The 23,992-nt window shown below is 48.9% G+C and overlaps 1 protein-coding gene and 1 long non-coding RNA gene across 20 annotated transcripts in view; one reads left to right on the top strand and one right to left on the bottom strand.

Annotated features, from left to right (window-relative positions):
* WWOX (WW domain containing oxidoreductase) overlaps window positions 1–23,992 on the bottom strand; it is a 969,209-nt gene that overhangs the window by 821,444 nt on the left and 123,773 nt on the right. The window contains exon 6 of one of the 19 annotated variants that reach the window (XM_021097061.2): window positions 2,875–3,053. The exons of the other annotated variants lie outside the window; for them this stretch is intronic. Within the exon in view, the coding sequence (XP_020952720.2) occupies window positions 2,937–3,053 (117 nt within the window). The 3' untranslated portion in view covers window positions 2,875–2,936. Of the gene's footprint in view, window positions 1–2,874; window positions 3,054–23,992 lie in introns of those variants that run through there. 19 annotated transcript variants of the gene reach the window in all.
* Window positions 4,135–11,223, top strand: LOC146402195 (uncharacterized). Its single transcript, XR_014805395.1, has 2 exons — window positions 4,135–6,248; window positions 8,348–11,223. It is a non-coding gene; the product is annotated as an uncharacterized LOC146402195 (long non-coding RNA).

Raw genomic sequence — 23,992 nt, forward strand, 5'->3', positions numbered from 1 at the left:
AATGGGGAATTTCGGACCCACAGAAGATGACAGCAAGTCTTGCTCCGTGACTGCAGCATCAAGTCGACTGACACTGGCAGAAAAGTCTAAGTCGTCACATGAGGGGATAATTCATAGGAACTGCACATGATACATGCCCTCTAATCCTACACTGAACGTGGATATGGCAGTGGACAGCAACCACTTTGAACGACAGGTCTTTATCACTTGCCTTTTAAAATAGTTTTAATCTAAAAGAAATAAAGCGGTAGTAAATACACCACAGTGGGATACAAAAGGGAGAACTAAATGCTCCTAAGAAACCTCCCAATTTTAATTAGGGTACCAGTAAAATTAAATTTTCTCTATTTCTTATGCTTGTCAACGCACCAAAAACACTCAGCTTGCAGTCTTTAATGTTACACACTGAGTCATGAAGCTACATACTCACTTGTTTGTATGTCACTGACCCCGCCGTCTTAGAAGGGCAACTAACTCCATGAAATTTAAGGTATTGAGAATCTCAAATCAGGCAGTTCCCATTGTGGCTCAGTGGTTAACAAACGCAACTAGTATCCATGAGGTCGCGGGTTCGACCTCTGGCCTCGTTCTGTAGGTTAAGGATCTGGTGTTGCTGTGGCTGTGGTGTAACCTAGCAGCAACAGCTCCAATTGGACCCCTAGCCTGGGACCCTCCATAGGCGGTGGTGCGTCCCTAAAGAGACGAAAAGACAAAAAAAAAAAAAAGAATCTCAAATTAGAAACACTGGTACATTTTGCAATCACTTTTTAAATTACCTTTGAAAGAGCTGGGCAAAATCAGTTGGTCCAGTTATGAGTGGATACGTGGAAAATGAAATAAAACTGATGAGCCCACAGTTAATGAAGCAGCCTATGAACAAGGTTTGTGCGTGAAAGGTAAACTCTTCTTTTGTTACTGCTTACCAAGACACTAATCCTAGGAGCAAAAGGAGGGATCTTGCACTGTTTTAAGTGTCTTCCCGCGTTGGTCTAAAACTGATTGGGCTCAATTGTAAGCTTTGAAAGCATTTAACTAATATTTTATCCTCATAGTCAATTTAATCATGACTTTATAAAGCACTGTTGATTAAATTTTCTTAAAATCCTGAGTATCTCAATGGCCAATTCTCTGTTTAAAATAAAAACAAACAAACAAAAAAAAGCAAAACAATTCACAACCCAGCCCCTCCACACTCAGCCAAAACAAGTTCAAATTCCTAAAATAGACATTCGAGGTCTTCCTCAAGCTGACTCCATCTCGCTTTCCAATCCTCCTAGCCATTCCTTAGAATAAAGCTCCATGAGAGGGGTCTTCGTTTCACTAACTGCTGCTTTCTCAAGGTCTAGAACAGTATCTAGGAACGCTGAGTTCCACAGGGTTTGAATGAGGGGAGACGGCGCCCCAGCCTAGACCCCAACCTTTAGAAAACACCATCTAGCAAAGCCCACAAAATAAACTGACTGCTGTCCCCTGGGGTCTGCTGCCGAGCCCTATGAGCACAAGGCGACCCTCGACCCTAAACACCCCCTCCCAGACTGACTCCAGTCGGGCCCCACATCTCTCACCCCACGTCTTTGAAACCAAAGGCCATGGCAGCCCAGCACCCTAATAGGTAGTGGTGCACTGCTCCCAACCTCAGCAAGGGAAAATGTTTCCGGACCCCAAGAGGATTTGAGTCTTGTAGCCTTTTAGATGATGGGAAAGACAAACTAACTTGTCAAATCCCTTCTCGAAGAAAGCCTGGATCTCATAGCTTCTTGTATCATTAAGTACTGAGTCCCCGAAGTACCAAGGACCCGTCTTCTTGCTTTCTAGTCCCTGATCAGAGAGGTACTTATGGGTTAGCAGGTATTCACAACAGGTGCACAGGGCAGCGAATAGAAAAGCATCCGTGTCACTCTTACATTTGTCTATTTGCAGGACTACAAGTAGCAGGCCTAAAGCACGATACTCATTCTCTTCACTGGCCACCAGACAGACATTCCACCCTACAACTCAAAGTCTTTGCTTTTTACAAAAATATCTGATATGATTTAATTCACGTCTGAGTGATTTAGAGCTTTGCGGGGGTGGGGTTGCCGCACCACAGCATGTGGAAGTTCCCAGGTAAGAATTGAACCCGTGCAACAGCAGTGACTGGAGCCACAGCAGTGACAATGCCAGATCCTCAATGGCTAGGCCACCAGGGAACTCCTATGCAGTTTTGTATTTTTTGTTTGAGGAAGACAAATATTTTATGAATCAATAATATTGCTCATCTTTCATTATTACTTCAGTTTTCCTTTATATTTTAACAGATCGGTTGGAAAATTTTTAAAGAGAAACAGCTTGGCAGTGTGTAATATGAAAATTTCCGTTTCTTACATGTCTTCGCTTCTATTTTTATAAACCAAAAAATATTGTATGCTTTAGACCACAATTTAGCTCCATTAATAAATATTTTAAATCCTTCTAGTTATTTTCTACATACAAATAATATAGCTACAAGCAGCGCTGTTCATAAATCAGTGGGCGTATCTTTAAATACTCCTTTAAGATATTTCCTGCATATAAAATACTCTGGGGTATGAAAATGCCCACTTCCACTCTCTTGCAACATAGTGTAGGAAATGTTTAACATTTGTTAATCTTACAAGTATAAAATTTGAATACACTTGCATGCTAAACTGACTCTTCCTTGTTAATAAACCTGAGCATTTTTCAAGTATTTATTGGTCATTTGAATGACACTTTAGAATTTTGCAAAGTGCCCTATTAGTTGGGTTTTTTCCAGGATCCTTGATTTGTAGGAGCTATTTATTAAGCGCATTAAATATCTGCACAGACAGCTAAAAAAGCCCTGCGACTAACTCAAACACACGCGTACAGAAATAATTCCAAATTGTGCTTCTTTTATTAATGTGGTGCTAAATTACTTTATGAGTTCTTAAAGATTCTTATTTTTGGCACCTTTGAGGTAGGGGAATGAGAAGTTCTCCGTGTTTCCACATGTGAACACCAGGAACAGTATCTGGAGGCCAAACACAAGTTGAGAGCAGGCAGGGAGGTGAACTCTGTAGAGGAGAGATTTGTAGAGTGTGATAATGAGGCAAGTCGTTATGTTCTAACTGGGCTTAACTGTTCCATAAATGTTTCCTTTACCCTGTAAACTTTAAGGTCAAGAGAATACGAGGAGCACTTAAAGTAAAGACAAGACATGTGGGCCTTGGCCAGGAAACAGGTCTTTTATTTTTTTTGGTTGGGGAAGGGGGGTGCTGAGGATCGGGAAGAGTCTCTAACTGCTGTATGAACACATAACAGCCTATTTTCTGCTCCAGCACGACGGCCAACTTGAGACACGGAATACCTGGGCTGCAGCAGCTACCTTCCAGCTGGCTCCTGGGAGGCCCACGCGAGTATCCAGCCCCCCCCCCCCCCAAGGGATGTGTTTTGTCCTCCAAAGCAGAGGCCCAGCGAACACCCGGCGGATGCAGTACAGGCTGCAGAATCCGAGGGCAAGTCTAGTTTTCCAAAGAGCAACATCATCTACATAGACACCCGTTTTCAATGCCTTTTGTGATACATTAAGACCAAAAAAAAAAAAAACCAAACAAGAAAGGCAAGTGTATTATTAAAACATCTAACAAAACTGTATTTAGATTATTTAACCTATTTCGTAATCCTTGTTTAATCCCAGAAAACATATGGTAGAATTTACCCTAAATTAACAGTGCTATTTTTCCCCTCCCAGTCTATTAATGCTGCAATATGACCGATTTTTGCACAAGTGCCTTTTTTAAAAAACTTTCTTCAAACATCATTAACAAACATGAAATTGATGGATTATTGGTGAATGTCTGAAAATCTTGCATGTCACAAGCCATGCCTTTGAAAAGATCTTTTTTTTTCCTTTTTTGGCATTGAATCCAAGCTGCAGCTGCGACCTACGCCACAGGTGCAGCAATGCCAGATCCTCAATCCACTGCACCACAGCGGGAACTCCTGGAATGAAATATCTAATTATACGGAGGATATTGTCCTAAACAGGCAAGTCAGGATTCAGGACTCACACAATTAAAGGTTTTTCCTCCATCAGAACTGTGCACAGTATGACCCATATTCTGTGACACTTTGTATATACTTTGTATGCCATTCTTTCTTTTTTTTTTTTTTTTAGAAGAAAACCAGTGGAAATATATTCAGTTCCTGTTTCGAGAAAAGAAGAGATGTCCTATGGCACAGAATGGTTATTTGTCCCCGGTCACACAGCAGGTGAGGGGTTGAAAGAAACAGGATCCAAGTCTGAGAACACCAAGAGTTCCCAAAGTTGTCCAATCACTTTTCCACTGAAACAGCAGACCACGTGTGATACCTGTTCTAAATCTTTCCGAAAGGCTGAAGAAGCTGTGATCTAATTACAAAGCCTCCCGATAAACAAGGAATGGGGGTGAGGAAAGCTCTCTGACGGAATTCAACCCGTTTCTTGGTTTTAATTGCGAGGTTGGGGGGGGGGGGGGGCTGGGGGAGAGTAAATAGCAGTGCCTCCCGCCGAGCTCCCTGCAGGCTCTTCTTGGAGGAGTGAGATTCTGCCCATGATTTACATGGTTTCAGACACACCCGAAGAGTCTCATGTCACTCAACCACCCCCAACCCCTGGCCCTTCCACCGCTGGCAGCAGAGCCCTGCATCGCCTCACACAAGCCTGGAACTGTCAAACAGCATTCCCCAAATCCATCACTACCGCCTGCTGCCAAATCAACACCCTGCCGCCCCACAGGTTGCAAATATTTCAATCACTGCACGGACCTGCAGCAGCATCTGAGCAAACTTGGAAGAAAACTCATGAAACATGATGGCTTTGTTTACCCTTCCAACGTAAGAGAAACACACACGCCTAAACCTTCACTTGCCACAAGTTTACTGGGAGATTAGAAAAACAGCAGATGACAGCCAGTGTGTCAGCCAAGAAGAATCACAAATATCCTTCTTTAAACAACGTAGCAGCCAGATCAAGACCCCAGGCCAGGAGCCCCCATGTGTGTTTAAGAAGTTCACGGGGCCGGCATTCCTTTGGAATGTGAAGAAACATAAAAGACACAGCCCCAAGTCCAGAGCCGAAAATGTACAGAGAGAGGACGCCCTTGGCCTCACGTGAAGCAAGCGTATGTCATTCTGTGAATCTGAATGCAGAACCAAGGCTGCCACGTATGGCTGTTCAAAACGTATACTGAACAACTCAACTGGCGACCATTTACAAAGAGCACCACGGGAATGGAGCCTTGTATAGGTTTACAATCACGGATAACAGCCTGCAGGACTGCAGAGAGAGGCATCTGAGCCAGCTTACCACTCACTAACATCCTGCTCTGTCCGCTGCTCATATTTATGAACGACTCATCAATCACTCATGCATTCATTCAATATTCACTGAATGCAAGTGAAACATCCATCTCAGTCAATCCTTACTGGGGGGACACTGCTCTTCCCATTTAGCAAACGGCAAAAGTGAGGCCAAGGGAGTTAATTTAGTTGTGTAGGAGGGTCACAGAGCTCTGTCTTCTCAAACTGAGTCCAGGGAATTCCACTACTGGATGCCGCTGCCTGGTCCATAAGCCCCAAAGGTTCCTTTCTTGGCAAGGCCGGTGAGAGTCAGGTTCTCGGACAGGAGAGCCTGGAAGGCAGGGTCAGGGAAGACATGGGGAGGTGACAGCACATTTGGAAGACAATGCAGGAGGCTGGTGGGACGGTCATGCCCAGTATCTGGTCACCGTGGTGAGGTTACAAAGGAACTTTGCGGTGAGATGCTGGGTCCCAGGATCAGAGTCAGAGCCGCACTCCCATCATGGCACCATGCGGATAAGCCACTAACTCCTCTGCACTGTAAGCTCCACATCCATAAGAGAAGACGAATAAAACCTCATGGACCCACTGTGAGGACACCAGGTGATTACGGATTTACAGGGACTAGAAAAATGGCTAGCTACCGTGACGACCAGCAAACTGGGGGTGCTGTTACTATTCACTGTTCTGAGATGTGTGATTCCCGGTTAGACCTCTGGCACTCAAGGGGACACACATTCCCAAGTAGGGTATGTGGGTGCAGGAAGAGTTAATTTGCACTTCTGTCAGCCTCTCCTTCCCCAAAAGGACATCAGCAGTGTAAACATATCGCTACTGGGGAAAGTGACTTCTTTTTTTTTTTTTTTGTCTTTTTTTGTCTTTTTTTGTTGTTGTTGCTATTTCTTGGGCCGCTCCCGCGGCATATGGAGGTTCCCAGGCTAGGGGTTGAATCAGAGCTGTAGCCACCGGCCTACGCCAGAGCCACAGCAACGCAGGATCCGAGCCGTGTCTGCAACCTATACCACAGCTCATGGCAACGCCGGATCGTTAACCCACTGAGCAAGGGCAGGGACCGAACCCGCAACCTCATGGTTCCTAGTCGGATTCGTTAACCACTGTGCCACGACAGGAACTCCGGGAAAGTGACTTCTCTTTCCCCTCTGCTGAAGTGACGAGAGAGGTAACCACAAAAGCTAATTTACCCAAAGAAGGTGCATTTTTCTCTGCGGGCAAAACAGTTTCTTAGTGTCTTCCAAGTTTGAAACCCTTCAGGTTTACTCATTGTTGGTTTTTTTTCCTGCTCCTAAAAGGCAGCCACTCCTGCCCACTGTTTTGAAAGTGAGAAAACCTGGGGACCGTCCTATAAGCTCACAGAGACCACGGGCTGGAAACAAGATGGCAGAGAAGGAGGGAGCCGATCTTGGCAAGACCGCCATGCCCTTACTGGTTACAGCGAATGGTAAACCATCTAGAAAACCAGAGGCCTTGGAGAGGAGTTGTGAAAACAAGGCACAGGAGCTTAGTGTAAAGTCGAGGAACATGAAAAGAGAGGCCCTGGGTGGGATTTAAAACAGTCTGGAGATGGTGCTGGAAAGGTGCCCTGAACAGCTCTGGCAAGGTGAGGCCCCTTTTAGAAGAGCCTCCCTGACCCTGCCCTGTGGCCCCTGGAATAGGCGGGTCACAATGTGCCCTTACCCGTGGGCAGATGGAGGGTTCTCAGAACCCTGGCTGGAACCGAGAAATGAAAGGCACGGGCCACAGATGGCACACGGTGCTTTCCGCGAGGGCTCTGGGAGAGGGGCGCAGACAGCTTCCCAAGCCATCAGCAGCGTGATGGAGGAGAGGCAGCAGGACTGGATGAGGAGACAAAAGGGATGTGGGGGTCATTACCAAGGTAAGTCTTTAGGGGAGACAGGTTTTAAAAAAAAAAAAAAAAAAAGGAGTTCCCGTTATGTCTCAGTGGGTTAAGAACCCAACTATTTCCCATGAGGACATGGGTTTGATCTCCGGCCTTGCTCAGTCAGTTAAGGATCTGGCGTTGCTGTGAGCCGTGGTGTAGGTTGCAGACGTGGCTCAGATTCCGAGCTGCTGCGGCTGTGGTGTAGCCGGCAGCTGTAGCTCCAATTCAACCCCTAGGCTGGGAACCTCCATATGCTTCGGGTGCGGCCCTAAAGAAAGGAAAAAAAAGAACCTCACGCAGAAATCTCTCCCACGCCCGCCGGGCCAGGGGAGCAGAGCTGACGGCTTTCCCTGAGTGCACGGCTGCACGGCGAGGCCGGCTCCCGCCCAGGACCTGTGCTGCGAGGTGAAAACGCCTTTCGAGCTTTTCCAGGATGAAGTGAGGGCAGAGCCGGGAGCCTGCCACTGGCCCTGCCTGCAGCTCTGTGCACACTGCACGCACGCCCACCGTGCCTTTCTCATCCCCGAGTCACTGTGACTTCACTCCCACAGCTGGCCTCTCGGGCTGCCGTCTTCTGAGTCCATTTCAGCGAAAGGAATGCTGTTCAGGTGACTCCGGGACTATTTAAAACAACAATGAAGTTCTCTGTTGATGAAGTTAAGAATCTTATGCCCCTGGCTTTGAGCACATCTGCATCAATGACGGAACCAACGACTGCTCCATCCGCTCATGACGTCACGGTGCCCGGGAAGCACGGGAAGGAAACGCTCCGGGAAAAGCCCCCAAGCGTGAGGCCACCTGGCCGAACAGGGACAGGACGACGTGGTTCCTCCACCCCGGGATTCTAACCCCTGGGACTAACCCCGGGATTCTCAGCAGGGGACTTAACCCCTTAGCATCTTCAACGCTAAAATGAACACTAAAGCAACCCTTATCCATAGAATTCACATCATGACGGAAGCCCAGACACTCAGGACACAATCTGGCACAAAGAAGAGTGCACGTGGGTTACACAGGACCACCCCGTGGCTGGCATTCCTACTCTTACTACAAAAGTGCTGGTTTCTGACACGCTCGGGGCGTTAACTGACAGAAACACTATGTGCAACATCAGGAGGTGCCTTTTAGAAAGTTACTCAATCCACCTGAACCCCAATTTTCTCTCTTCTATGAAATAGAGTAATTGGGATGTTGTGGGGATTCAAGGATTTGAGAAAGTAGATGCTAAATTTACCTCCGATCTCTGGCAAGACAGAGCTGGTAAATTTGAACAATTATTCTGATCTAAACAGAGGGTAGGGTCCGACATTTATAAAGGGCCCATGTAAACAGATGATATTACTGCCACTATTTGCGTTTCTATCAGCCCCTATGCTGAATAATCAATAATAAATGTTGTTTAAACAAATGGTGTGATTTTCCAATCTGTGTTGTTCTAAAGCGACCTTTCCTCCTCATTGCCATTTGTAATGCATGCATAATTCATCGATGAAAGCACCAGGAGAAATAAGGATGCTGGTCTAAGTGGCCCTTTTTGGGCTGCTTTTGATGATTTGTTATAAACCCTATAAATAAAACAAACCTTGTCACTGTAAATATGTATTGTGTTATCTAGAGGTATATTTAGTGGGTAAAATAATAAAAGCTAGCCTGCCTCTCCTGGAAACCTCAAGCTATAATTAATTGCTGGTAAGATTTATTCTAGAACTTGAGAGCCCCTAAGTAGAAGGAAAAATAAAGACCACTGTCAACACAAATGCTAAAAGCAATGCCTATGGGTCAGGGCCGTCAGAGGCCATTTGCAGAAGGCATTCGCCGGTGCAGTGGTCTGGGAGGCAAAAAGGGTAATTCGGGGGTGCTTTTGTTCAGGTGGAGACGTGTGTGTGTGTGTACATGCATGTACAGCCCTTAATAAACCATAAAGCAAGGGCTTTGCAGAGCTAACTGCTGTCAACATCAACTCTTGTCTGTTATTTGTTCACACACACCCCCTCCACCTGGACAAAAATATCTTCACAAAAATATGCTCACGTGTGTGCATACACACACACACACACGTATATATATTTTTTTTTAATAAAGGGTAGATCCAGAGGTTTTCAGAGCTAGCTTCAGTCGCCTCAGACTCCGGGCTGCTGTCTGTCCACCCGCACACACTCACTGTGCAATAAGCCCTTTCAATATGGGGGATGAGAGCAAGTCGCCCCTCTGTCCCCAAAGGGTCCCTCCGTGTGCTCCCTCAGATCACAGCTGATGACATGTCAATGTAACATGCTTGCTCTGGCCCCGGAGATCAAAATGAGGGCTTAACCTGCAATTTACTCTACAAGTCCCAGGACGCTTGCCAGATCTGAAGACTTCATTCTAATCTTCCCTGCTGAAAAAATAATCAAATACTTCAGCAAAGATGTATTGACAACTCTTAATTAACCATGCTAATGGGGGGAAGAGAGAGCATGGATAAATGAAATCCACACAGAACCTAAAACCCTCCTTTGGCCATTAATTTTCAGCTTCTTCACTAAGCCTCACCGGGGCTGGCGTGGGGGATCACTGCACACCTTAGCAACAGGACTGCTGGGTGTCTATGTCTGCACCACACCCGTCATTTGTGGCCGGGGACACCGCGCGTTCCAAGGGTTTGGTGGCAATGTTTGGGATCCTTTTGGGTCCTAGTAAGGACGTTTTCTGCAGCCTTTAGAATGGAAGCAGGTGGAACAGTTGTGCAGCAATAGAGGGCAGAGTGTTGGAGCGCTTCTGGTTTCCCATCTGTCTTTGTTGCTGCTCAGAAGGGAAGGAGAGGGAGCACAGAGCCGGGGGGAGCACACGTGCAGAGCCCAACAGCCCCCACTGTGTGACGAGTGGCTGAGGGCAATGGGCCAAGGCTTTAGAAAGGGCAAGAGGTGGTGCCTATGAAGTGACCAAAGCAAAGGGAAAACGGGGGCCAGGAGGTTTCCCTAAAGGAGCAGGGGAGCAGGCATTTGTTAAGCACCTTCCATGTTTCAGGTCCCATGGATAAGGCACCAGCACACAAGACTGCAGATGGCAATTGGCCAAAGAGCAAAAGTGGGCTTCCTCTTCCTAAAGCATCTGGCATAGCGACACCAGGTGGCAAGAGCCAGAGCTTTGGGCCCTCGGGCAAGTTACCCTAAACACCTGTGCCTTAGCTGCCTTTGCTGATCACCTGTGTGCCTCCACCCTGCCTGGCAAAGTGTAGACACCCAGGAAGCAAGCCTTACAATACTAACAGCTCCTGTCTCTGGGCATCGTCAATGGACCAGGCACATCACTGGGCCACCTCGCTCCATCCCGCCAGCAGAACACTGGTCATGTCAGTACTACAGGGCAGCAACCAAAGGTCCAAGGGAAGTTAGGTCAGGTGCCCACAGTTACACAGCTGGAAAGAAGCAGACGTGAGAAGAACCCAGGCCATCGAGCTCCAGAACAGAGCCCCAAAGGGTCCCTCCGTGTGCTCCCTCCCGTGGGCTCTCCCTAACACGGCAGAAAGACGACGGCGCTCAGGGCTCTGTGTGTGTGTTTTCTCACTTAACCCCTACACGGCCTAGGAGTTAGAAACCCATCTTATAGAGGGGATGGCAGGAAACTGCCAAAGTCACAGAGGTCGGGCCCTCAAGGCCAGGTGGGTCCTTTCAGGTAACGAGTCCGAACACAGGTCTGCATGGGTCAGCACCACCACGTGTACAGCTGCTCGCAGGGGACCTGGCCCCCGCCCTGTGACGCCTGGAGGACTTTATCTCCTTCTCAGTTCCCTGGGCTTCTCTCCCTCGCCCTTTCCTCCATCTCCCCTTTGGTCACCCTTTCTCCCAGTCTAGGCTCCTAACCCCCACCCCACAGCCATCCTGTCTCTGCTGTGAACTGTTTCTCAACAGTCCACCATTCACAAGCTGCATCCTGGTTTGCAGTTTGCAACTTGTGGGAAGAAAGGGGTCTCATAAACACAAACAATCAAGTCCCAAATGTAGGTCAAAGGGTGACTTTGGTTCACCTACGTTTGTACAAAAACATTTTCCGGGGTCTGATGCTCCCACTTACCCTGCTGGGTGCATCAAACTCCAGAAGGAGTGCAGAGGGAGATAAGCAGTGAGGTCCTACCGTACAGCACAGGGAACCACATCCCCACGTGGGGAAGCACATGATGAAGATAGGAGACAAAGAAAGTGTGTGTGTGTATATATACACACAATTGGGTCACTATGCTGTGCAGCAAAAAGTGGCACAACACTGTAAATCAACTATGCCTTAATTAAAAAAGAAAAATGCAGAGGGAAGAACTGGGGCTCCTGGTCCCTTGTCACCCACCTGTGAACGGAGACAAGGTGACTCTCCTGCACAGTTAAGTCAGTCTGCGCTTGTCCTGAAAATGTTCCTGGTCTCTGGTTCACGTTCTGAAAATTAAGGGGATTAAGGGGACTGCGGATTCATATTTAAAATACAAGAAGAAAATTGCATGAGCACACGAATGAGCCACGTACCAGAGGCAGCCACTGTCACAGGTGAGAGATGCTGAGAAATGGGGGAGCATGAAGAGAAAGGATGCAGCAGGCATATCTTTTTGGCATAAATTGCAAGTGTACAGCATTAATTCGTCTACGCCTGGCATCTTACAAAGCACCCAGCTTGGTGCAGGGGTTGCCGGAGGAAAAGAGATGAGGGAGCATCAGGGACCACGAAGGAAGCCCTGCATTCACACCTGGGGCGCTAGAGACCCACTCCCTGGGTTCAAATCCCACCTGCCCCCGCCCAGCAGGAGGCATGGGCTGGGGAGAGGTCCTCAACCACTCCTAGTCTGTCTCAACGCTAAAATGGGCAAAGTACGAATACCAAGCCAGAGGGCTGGGATGAGGACCACATAAGGCACTGAACACAGTGCCCGCCCGCAACAAATACTCAATAAGGTGAGGGACCAGACCGGACCGCTTCGTCAACGTTATTCTATGTAATATAAATCTCTCCCCACTTCGTGACACTCGCGCTTCAGTCCCCACTGCAAAGAGAGGGCTGTGGCTGTGTACGACTTGGCGTGCAGCTGGACTTCTGTGTAAGCAGAATCTGCAGCGAGGTATGAGCCCGCAGCCACCCCGTGAGGGTGCAGGGTGTCGGGCAACAGGAGGATGCCGCAGCAAGGGCCACAAGAGCATCGTTGACCAGGAGGGGATCCAGGAACCGACCCTAGGCCACAGAGGCAGAGGTGGAGAGGCAGAGGGACCTCGTCACGGAGCTTTCACCAGGAGGGCAGTGCAGAAGGGGGGGGCGAAGACCTAAAGGGATTCCAGGGGACATCTGGCACTGTCACCATCTGGCACTGTCACCATCTTGAAGGTTACTTTCCCTGTTAAATCGTTAACTCCTTCAAGGTGGTAACTGCACGTCAAAGATCCCATAGTGGCATCTCTTGCAGAAGTGGCCAAAAAAAAAAAAAAGTGGATGGTGGGAGCTAGGTCCACTCAAGATGCAAGCAATACATGGGTGCTCCAACCATCCTGAATTTTAAAATAAAAACTGACCAAAGTCCAACTGCTTTTTATCATCACCATGACGCTCGCCAATTCTAGGGCCAGTGAGAACAGATCCCTTCCCACGAGGAGGTCCTCGCCCACGGCTCCCCCTGCCCTGCCAACAGCACTCACCCAACACACACTCCCTGAAAGACTGGACCTGCTAAGGGGCTGGGGGAGGCCCGAGATCCTGCGGGTTTCTGGGCAGAGCACGTGTGAGGGGACCGACGGTCGAGATCCCCAAAGCACAGCCAACCATCCTTTCTCGGGTGAAAGAGTAACACACGCCCCCGTGAGGCTCCAATGTAAGTGGCTTCGGGCTGAGTGGAAATGAGACATTCTGCCATCCTGCGGCCCAGGACTGATTTCCCCTTCTCGGGACCACCTCCCCCCCTGCGGGGTGGGGGTCGGGCGGTAGTGAACACCCCTCCCCTGCTGATCAATGGCTCGCACTTACAGGCTGGCACCAGCGCTGCCCCCCCTCGCTGCCCCCTGAACAAGGTTAAAAGAACAGACGCCTGAGTGATGGTCAGAAGGGAACAGGCCAAGGAAGAGGAAGCTGAAAATATTAAGAAATCAACAGGGGCATTTAAAAGCGAAGCCCTTTCCACGCCACGGAAGACGGCTCGCTATCCATCTTGTTGCCTGACTCTGCTTCACCAACTTGATGGAAGATGGTTTAACTGACATAAACCCAGCTCTACGTGAACAGCCGTGATTGATGAAGCCATTCCAAGCATCAGCCAAAAAACGGCGCTCAAAGATGCCTCGGGCTTCCTGTTAACTGTTTTATGAGGGCACCATACTTCTTCCTCTTCTTGTTTAAAGAATAAATTAGCAGAACAAGTACTTTCAAAGACAGGGTGTTGTTACACTGAGATAAAATAAATACCCTTTTTAAAATGGAAGGGCCTCTGGAATGTTACAACACCTGGGAGGGAGGCCGGGATGGTGAAAACTGGGTTATGGGATGCTTTTTCCACATGCAGCTGTTTTGTTTCCAGCGACATGATTTAACTGGGTTGTATTTAATGCCACACAATAAGAAACGGTGCCATAAAGTCTCAGTGGCGACCAGAGGGAAAAAAAGAGTCTGCAACGGCCGCCTTAAAAAGGTTGCGCAGATGCTCCCGATGGGCCGTGATCCAGGAGAACGAGGGAGATGGCCTGCGAGAAGAAGTGAGGAAGGGGCGGTTTTTAAGAGCGTGCTCCGGCGTGGGCGCTCCATTCAGGGAAAAGGATCCGCACGCAATGCGGCATCTTATTCTCGGGACTGTCCCCTTGAACAAGGGATAGAAAAGAACAGCAGTTTCAAGGGGTTCCGCATTCTGCTTTCTGTCCTCCTTCGTGGGGTGCAGAGGGCCCCTCCCCTGCCTTTCTCCCTTATTTTGAAGAAGGTTAATTATGACCTGGGAGCGTCTGCAGCATCCCGGCACGTGAGACTTGGCCATCGTTGAAGAAGAATGCTGTCCTCGCTGCAGCGCGACAACTTTGGAAGCATCCAAATTTGGAACTCCTTTCAGAAGGCACGAGACAGAATCCGTGCCTGGCATTCTCTGGGATGACAAATGCCCACCCCGTTCTCACGTATCTTTGGAGACAGGCATGCTACCGAAGCAGAAAATTCACTTGCCTTTTACAATAAAATACACTGGATGGCTGGCCCATCAAGAGGAAGTTCTTAGCTCACTCAACACTGCACAACAAAAGGCCCAGGTACCCTCATCCTCCCCCCGCTCCCCAGCCACGCCCCAGGGCTTCTGTTACACGGTGGGTCCCTGGCCCAGGTTAATATGTATGAAGAGTTCTCAAGAGGTTGTACCTTCGACCTAGACATCCTACTTCTGGTAAATCAACCTCGTAGAAGTCACGTGAAATGGAAAAGTGCTGTAGAACCAGAGAGCCACGTGAAATGGAAAAGTGCTGTAGAACCAGAGAGCTTCATGGCCTTGGAACAAGAGCTGGTTCTGACCTAAAACTCCAGGAACGGCAGAGCAACGAACCAAAACTCCTGGCTCCTCGAGTGGGTTTACCATCATGCGGCCGCTTCAGGCACAACCTAGGACAGTCTACTGCAACTGGGAAGAGAGGATTCTCAAATGAGAAAGCAACTATTATCGATGCAGCACGATTGCCACTATGTTAAAAAAAATTATCTTTGGAGTAGTTGGAGTGCAGTAGCAGAATTAATTTAGAATTAATTTGTGCGGAGAGCACCTGTCACGAGTGTATACGCTGCAATTACAACACAGCAAAACAAAGCAGGACAACCTGTGCATTTTGAGAGACTCTAAGAACATGCGCCAAGATGCTGAGTGCATATACTGGGTGATTTTTTTTCTTTGTTCAACTTTTGTGTAGGCTCTTTTTTTAACGAGCGCGTTCTTATTTGATATGGGAAATTGCTGATTTCCCCCCCGTGATTTTCTCACAAAACGCCATGAAAAGAAACCACTCCTTTCAGCGTCTATGAAAAGTTATGCCTAAGACCTGTGTGGTTGGGACCCACCCACTGCGTCACACCCTCACCTGTAGCCCCAACTAGAGGAGCCTGCCACGCTCTGAACTCGCCTGAGTGCTGAGCCCTGAGAGGCACCCGGAGAGACCCCCACACCAGGAACAGGTTTCTCCCAAGACGGCACGGCCCGGGGGGACCACGGCCCGCCATCCTTTCCAGAGACAGTTTCTCCGAAGGGCCTGGAACTGAGAATTCAGTGGCTGACAGAGCAGATGGGACCGAAAGGAGGGAACCCTTAGATCTGGGGAGACGCCAGGTGGTAGGGAGAGCAGGGTGGTAACCGAGGCCAGGGCTGGGGGCACTGGCAGCTGCGAGAATGCAGACGCATGGCCAAGCCTCCCAGGGTCTCAATTTTCTCGTCTTCGACAGAACTGAATCAGACGTAAGGAGGTTTAAATGAGGCAACGTGCAAAACACGCTGTTAAGTGACCCTCTCTCAGGGTCTCAGATCCCCAATAATAATACCCACCACCCATCTCCCCGCCAGGCACTCCATACGCACTTTCTCCTAGCATCCTCCTAAGACTAGGGACTCCCGTGGAGGGACACCCTGACGGGCTGAGGTCCTCAGAGGTGAAGCCACTTGCCCCCACTGCACAAGCAGAAACAGGAAGACCCAAGACGGAGAGCCAGGGCAGGGCCCCCCAAAACCTTGGAACCCTTCCTCCACAGAGCCAGCCAAGACGGGACCCTTTCGGGGGCGTCCACACAGGAAATCAAACTGCAGAGTGTACGCTGGGTCAAGAACAAGGGTTCCCCCAGACTTAAATTAAGGCACCATGTGGTTGCCCTGAAGGTGGGTCCCAGGGAGGAGGATGAGTTTGGGAGGAAGGTGGACTTAATGTCACTGACTCCTGAGGACACCTTTCCACTGCCACTCTCTCCTGTGCCCCCGGCTCTCACGGAGCCCGAAGTCAGGAAAGGGGGGGGCCCCCCAGGGTGCCACCCTGCCTGCCCCCACCTTCTTAATAAACCCCCTCAAACCCTGGTTCCACGTCCCCCGTGCTCCTGGATTTATGTCTCAGTTTCAATGGAATGTCACACTTGGTCAGGCCACGGTGAAAACGCCTCATTATGAACGAGGAAATGTGTGGAAAGAGAATTATTTACCCAAGGCAGTGCTCAATCAGTGTTGCCCCAATATTTATTTAGCCCACACATGGAGAAGTTGTGCTAATGTTTGCCAAAGAATGTGGCTTTATAAAGTAACTGGGTCAGGAAAGAGAGCGTATCATTTTACAAATAACTTGAAAATGGCTTAAGTTAAATGGCCGGCCTCTCTCCGGTTTGTCTTTCCCAAACGCGGTAGAAACAATATCCAGAATTATGTCCCATAAAGCACAGGTATTACAAAGCGGCCGTTTAGCCCGTTAAAGAAAACGGAGAGGGAAATCTGAGTTATTTCCAACCGAGGCAGGAGTTACCAACGTGGCAATCCTTCAAGTCAGTGTAGGCGAGGCTAAGGCTCCGCACGAGAACTCCACGCAGGGGGCTGTGCTTTTCAATCCACGAGGACAGGAATTCCAATTCTCAGCCCAAGACCAGGGCGGCTCTGGGGAATTCACCTCCGACACTCACTTGCGTGTTTCAGTGGCATCTGGCTGCCCCCAAAAGCCCTGTGAGGAGAGGGCTGGGAGCCGCCCAGCCACGGAAGGCTCAGGGCTGCGTGTCTGGTGGATCGCAACCCAGCGAGGCCCGGCCTGCGCCCTGCGAGCCGAGCAACGATGTCCTACTGACCACGAACAGCGACAGGAGCGATCCAGTCCTGACGATCAGGCTGCACCAGGCGAGGGCAGGTGGGCCCGGAAACGAGAGAAGAGGGGGCAGAGGGGAAGGAGGGCAAAGGCAGGCAGTGAGGGAAAGGAAGCACCCCAGTGACAGCACCGACAGCCATTAAGCACGTCCTGTATACACAGAGCTCACCTCCTCCCCTGCAAAGCTCTGGTCACGATCGTTGGGGCCTTCCTTGCGGTGTCTGCAGGTCACCGGGTCTTCGGTGCTCAATGGGGACAAGGCCCCCACCCTGAGGGCAGGTGTTGGGGGGACGCGGTGTGCAGGGGGTGGGGGTCGGGGTCATGAGGCTGCAGTCAGCATGGCCACTAACAGGTTAAGAACACCCCCGTGCACCCAGTGGCATGAGGGCAATGGCTCCCCAAAGTGCAACCACCCATGTGGGACACCAGTTCATTCCTAGGGGCTCCCGGCCCGCAGCCCTTTGCTGCAGGTGGGCCATCTGCTCAGCTGTCTCCAAGCGAGCTGGGGGGCTTCTCAAGGGCCCCACGGCGCCGGGCCAGCCTGGCCTCGTAGGTGCTCTGTAATAGTCACTTGGAATGAGTGACTCAAGATGAGAAGATCTCTTGCTGAGATGACTGCGGTGAGGGCAGGAGGCTGCCGAGACATCTGGAGCCCGGGGGGCCAAGAGCAGAGCCTGCGTGAACCCCTAGGGGAACCTGGGTGCAGGAGTATTACAGTACCGCTGAACAAACCACTACAAACTGGGTGCTCGAAACGGAAATTTAGGCCCTCTCAGTTGGGAGCCAGAAGCAGGAATCAAGGCCTTGGTGGCTGTCGGGCCTCAGCATGCGCTGCCTCGCAGCCATCGCTCCACCCCTGCCTCCACCCTCCGCTGTGTCTCTCTCGTCCCCGCCGCTTCTAATAAGGCCGCAGTCACCGGACTCAGCACCCACCAAATCCAGGCGATGTGCTCTCGGGATGAAATAGGGGCACTTCTGAGGTTCTGGGCGGACTGAGTTCTGGGGACAGCTGTCCCCCTGCTGCACTGGGAGCCTGCAGTGCGCCCACACGTGGAGTTGCGCTTTCCCGTGTCTGCCCGCAGGGCTTACAGCCCGGGGCCCCCCCATGGCCTTTGCCAGCGTGGGGAGCTGGGGGCCCTGGCCCATTCTTGGATGACGCGAGTCTTGAAGGAAAAAGAGAACGAAGCTCCTAAAAGGGAAAAGCCCAATCCCTGGGACCTGGGCAAAAGCTGGAAGGGAGGGGGAACGCGGGGCCTGGCGGTGAGACTGCAGGGTCTCCCACACTGTCACACGGACCCCACGAGCAGAAAACAGCCATCAGCTGGGGCCCAGTGCGCCAGCAGAGTCTGAGCAAGGAGCAAAGCCTGCCCATCCCCAGGGGACCGGAGCCCCACCCCCAGTGCTCACAGTGTCCGTGGAGGGTCACACCGCTGACACCACGAGATGACACAGTGCACGCTCGGGGCCTCAACATCCACGTCAGAGGTCAGCGCCAGACAGTGGGCATCTGAGGGGTGAGCACAGGCGGAGGCTGCCCACCCACTGGACAGGCCTCCCTGGCATCCAGTGGGCAGAGGGGGCTCCACAGGGCAAATGTGTGGGCCTCGGGGGCAGAGCACACCCAACAGGAGTGCCAGGCCGCCTGATGTGCCCCACGTGTTCCGAGTTTCCCCCGGTTAGGAAGCCGTTAGGAACTCAGACGGCACGTCAGTCAACACCCCCCGCCCCAGGTTCAGGGTGACGCGCACATTTGCATTTCTGCAGTGATAAGAGGATCATGCCACTAAAGGGAAAAATCGGGACATGAAATCAGCTCAGGTTAGATTTCACCACCAAGTGAGTTCGCTGTAAAGTTACCAAAGAAATAAATAAAAATCTGTGGCCATTTTTTCAAAGCTTTAGGGATTCTGGAAGAGCAGAAAAGAGACTGCAGATGGGTATTTACAAGCCTGAATCTAGGCACGTTCTTAGCCAGGGCCACCTTATCCCCAGGAGGGAAGGTGAGGACCCAGCCAGGCTCTGACCTGGCAGGACTCAGACCACCTGCTGCTCCAAACAGCTCCTTCCTGCATTTATTTTGTAAAACAGACTTCCTTGAGGAGGGTTTAGTTTAATGAAAAAAAAAAAACTGAGAGGTGACAAAGCAGATTGACAATCCCTGCTTTGTCAAGAGTGGGAAAAGCTGTATGTGTGTGCGGAGGGCCAGACAGCAAATATTTTAGGCTTTGTGAGCTGAGGGGCAGAACCGAGGAGGTTGGGAGGCACTTACATAACGAGAGAGAAAGCAAAGGGCCACAGAGTTTTATTGATGAAATTCAAAACTTTACTTCTTGACAGGGAAATATGAATTCCAGATCGTTTCCATGTGTCATGAAATAATATTCTCTCTCTCTTTTTTTTTTCCCTGATCATTTAAGCATGTAAATACTTATTCCTAGTTTGGAAGGCTGTACCCAACGTGGTACAGGCCATATTTGGCTGGTGAGCAGGAGGCGTTTGTGACCCCTGCTCCAGGTCACCCCTGGTCAAGCAGGGCTCTGTCCCAGAGCAAGACCCACTGGAGCCGTGAGACCCACTGGAGCCACTGACAAGGAACCAAGCGAAAGCCCTCGGCTGGAACAGAGTCAGACAGACCTTGCAGCACCTCAAACAAGACACTCCTCGCCTCTGACTTACAAGCCATGTCAGATGCAACTGCTTTCTACTCCATTTTTCAAAACCTCAATCCCGAATCGAGTATGAGCCATAACTTAGCAAAATTACTTTCCTTAAACACACCTTCAAAATTTTTACACACACAAACACAGAATAGGTAAACAAATGTTTCCACCTTCTTAAACCGGAATCATGGGACTGCAGGTGGGGCTATAAAATTCTTATTTGCATTACGGGCTGCCAATGGCTGCCACCATTAATCACCATCATATTAACAAAATGCCTGATGCACACACATCGAGCAGACTTGGATCCATCCTGGCAGCCTCGGAAGGCTTACCAGGAACACAATAAGCTGGACAGAAGAACCAATACTACCACAAGGGGACTGGGATCCATTTCCGACACCCAGACTACAGAACCCTCTCTGACGCTCCTTGTGACTCTGGGCACATGCCTATGTTCTCATGAAGCCAGGGCACACTTTTTGATATCTAGGTTCAGGATATACTAATGTTTTATCCCGCCTGGGCCAAGAACAAGCAATTACAGATGAAACAAATCCAGAATTAAAACATGGATTCACCCACAGAAAGGTCTGGAAATGACGACAGAGAGAATGCATGTGAGTAAACTTCTTACAGGCAAGTCCAGTGTTTCAAACGGCCCCGCGGAAGGTGCTCCAAGCAGGGAAAGGGAAACCACAAAACGACCTTCAAAGCGCTGAACGTGCCTGCTGAAAAAGCAAGGCCAACCGACAGACTGAAAAAGCAAAGGCTTCACAAAAATACCTATTTTCCAAACAGTGTGGAGGTTCCTCAAAAAACTAAAAAGAGAACCACCATCTGACCCAGCAATTCCACGTCTGGGGGTGTGTGTGAAAAGAACAAAACAGGAATTTGAGAAGATACCTGCGCCCCAGTGTTCACAGCAGCACTCTTTACAGGACCTGGAAGCAACCCAAGTGTCCACCGACAAAGAATGGATAAAGAAGATGTATATACAATGGAATACTCCTCGGATAGTAAAAAAAAAAAAGCAATGCTGTCATTTGCAGCACCATGGACACACTTGGAAGGCACGATGCTAAGGGAAAGAGGTCACACAGAGCAAGACAGATACGCTATGACATCCCTTATACACAGAATCTAAAAAAACACAACAAACTAGTACATTGAAGAAAAAGAAGCAGACTCGAAGATCGAGAGCACAAACTAGGGGTTGTGAATAGGGGAGGAGCACGATAGAGGCAGAAGAACAAGAGGTACAACCTGTCATGTATAAAATTATTAAATAAGCTGTAAGGATGTAGCACACAACGTGGGGAATATAACTTTTATATTAACTATAAATGGAGAATAACTTTTAATCATTGGGAATCACTGTATTGTACACCTACTTATCATGTATCAACTATACGTCAATAAACTTCAACTATACTTCAATAAACTTTTTTTTAAAAAAGATACATGCACCCCAGTGTTCACTGCAGCACTACTTACAACAGCCAAAAAAATGGAAGCCACCTAAATGTCCACGGACAAAGAAATGGATAAAGAAGTGTATTTATACATACACATATATAAATGAGGGAATATTACTCAGCCATAAAAAAAGAATGAAAAAAATGCCCTTTGAAAGAACATGGACGGACCTAGAGATTATCATACTAACTGAAGTTAGACAAATACCATGTGATATCACTTGCATGTAAAATCTAAAAAAAGGGATACAAATGAACTTATTTACAAAACACAGAGACTCACAGACTTTGAAAACAAGCTATGGTTACCAAATCAGAAAGGTCGGGGAGAGGGCTGGACTGGGGTTGGGGACTGGCACATGGTACAGGAAATGGATGGGCAGCAGGGACCTGCTGTAGAGCCCAGGCCATCTCCTCAACAGTCTGTGATAACCCACGTGGGCAAAGAATCGGAACAAGAAGGGCTGCTGTGTGTACACGTATAACTGAATCGCTCTGTTGCAGCAAAGAGATGGTCACAACCTTGAAAATCAACTAGACTTTAAACAAGAAGAGCTAACGACAGTGAGGCGCATCCCCTTCCAGAAACACACACACACACACAACCATGAAAGGCCACAAACCGAGAATGACAAGCACGGCCACGCTCCACTTTAAAGTCCGGAGCTATCTGAAGACAGGAGACTTGGCACAGCCCTTTCCTCACCAATAACAACAATAAATATTTCATAATAATTTAAAATTAATTATGAATGAGGCACAACATTTTCTTCCATCACCTTTACCAACTTCGTAACGTGTGTGTGTGTGTGTGTGTGTATTTTCTTATTTTAAAGCCGACGGGTATGGGGTAGGGGTTTCTTTTCCTTCCCATCTTCTCTTGACAAAAGGACCCACTGTCAAGTCAACCGTTTTCCAGGTCACCCAGCAGGAAATTAGAAGTGGTGTTGTTATCCTAATCACTGGGGTAAAAAAATAAAAATAAACAAACCAACCTGTATCCAAGATCCTGCTGTATCAACTCAGTCGGGGTTGGTTTTTTTAAGTTGGATTTAATTTTGAAATCCCTTACGTTAGGAGACCTGTGGGTCATTTTACTTCTACTTTTACAATAGAGACCTGTGGTTCTTTTTCCCCCGATCAATCCAACATACAGTGACTTGTGGTCAATGCATAATAAAATCAGAGTTAGCTTTTGACTTGGGAGAATTATAAGCATTTTGTTTCTATGGTTTCCTAGTTCTTCAATTTCGAAAATGCCTTATCAAGTCCAAGACTTCCCAAAATACTGGAGTTTTAGAGAATACTCTTTTTCAACGCTTTGAAAACGAAACAGGCACGATGGAACAGCAATCTCGGCTATTGAGTAACTTGTAAACCCTGCCGAGACATACAAAAACAAGGCCGCTGGAGCCAGCGCCCTGGGGCGAGGCCTTGGCCCCAGCACCACACCCGTGAACTCCTGATGACCCTCAAGTATCCCCGTGTGATATATCACAAACACTAGAACGCAGTGTTGTAATTACAGGGAGCAATTGATTTTTAAAGGCCTGTATGGAAATTAATACTCATAAAAATAGCATAACCTGAACCAGAGAATTTAGGGATTAGAGCATTCTGAATGTTAGACTTCAAATTTCTAAAGGCTGCGTATGAGTTAGCATTCACAAAGCTTTTTAAAAATGGAACCGCTGTGTGCATGCTCGATTCATTCATAATCCAGGAATTTTTTTAAATGGGTCTTATGTTCTCCTAACATAATCAGGATGCTGGGCCCGCGCCCCTTCTTCCTGCAGGCAGCTTAGAATGTCAGGGCGCACAGTACCTGCAGAGAGAGACGAGGAACGGGGGCCCATCAGGTAGTAACTCCTGGGCCAAGCACTGGGGGCGCCTGTTTGCTGGGGAGGGAATCAGCGCAGAGGCCCAAGGAGAAGAGAACACTGACAGGTTCTGGCGGATTAAGGGGCATCTTGGTGTGAAAAGTGAATCATCAAGGGAGAACGTTTTAAAGTCTTAGTTAAGCTGAAATGGTACCTATTCATAGAACGGAGTCCATTCGTGGAGGGAGAATTCCAACATGAGGCTGCCAGGCCACCACAGCACCTTAAAAATATCCTTCATGGGGTAACCTTCATGTTACCATGGGGAAGGCAGCCCTCGAAAAGAGGTAGACCAACGTGCACAACGATGAAATGGCAGTTAAGCACGCTGGTCACTGACGAGGTTTGGACAGCATTTCAGGTATGTGAAAACACAGGAAAACACCACGCCAGTGTCTGACTTAGAACCTGGACTGCTTCCAGCTGAAGGGACCACTCCCTGCCAAAATGGTAAGTATCTCTTCCTGGCCTTCCCTTCCACACGCCTCTAACAGGTAGTGGCCCCAAAGGAAGCCAAGGGCTTTAGAAATAAACAAATACAGATATTCATTCCTTCTGAATTTCCAAATCAATGACAGAACGTGAAAATAATACTTGAGAAGCACTTCCCGTTTTTCAAAGGATTTTTATAGATCTTATGCGGTCTTCCAAAAGCGAAAGTAAATTCAAATTCAAAACAAATAATTTTATTCCTCTCATGTGTGTGCGCGTGAATATTTATTCCCCCCCCCACACACACACAGAGCGAGAAACCCTGGAGATAGTCTCCCAGTTTCCCAAAGGGAGCTTTTCTTATCGCTGCCCCAAATCTGCAGGAACAAGGATTTCTTCCCAACACTGAGCTCCTCCCTCTTATCACCTAAGATTCACGTCGGAAAACCCTTGACGTCTCGACTTCTGAATCCCTGATGGGAGACGCCAACACGAATGTGTTCCAGTCACAACCAAGCAAGAGGTGGGAAGTAGA

This window comes from Sus scrofa, chromosome 6 (assembly GCF_054392235.1).
Source record: "Sus scrofa isolate SSC_HxYL_T2T_F1_AM1 chromosome 6, Sscrofa_HxYL_maternal_Yorkshire_Landrace_v2.0, whole genome shotgun sequence".
Taxonomy (NCBI): domain Eukaryota; kingdom Metazoa; phylum Chordata; class Mammalia; order Artiodactyla; family Suidae; genus Sus; species Sus scrofa.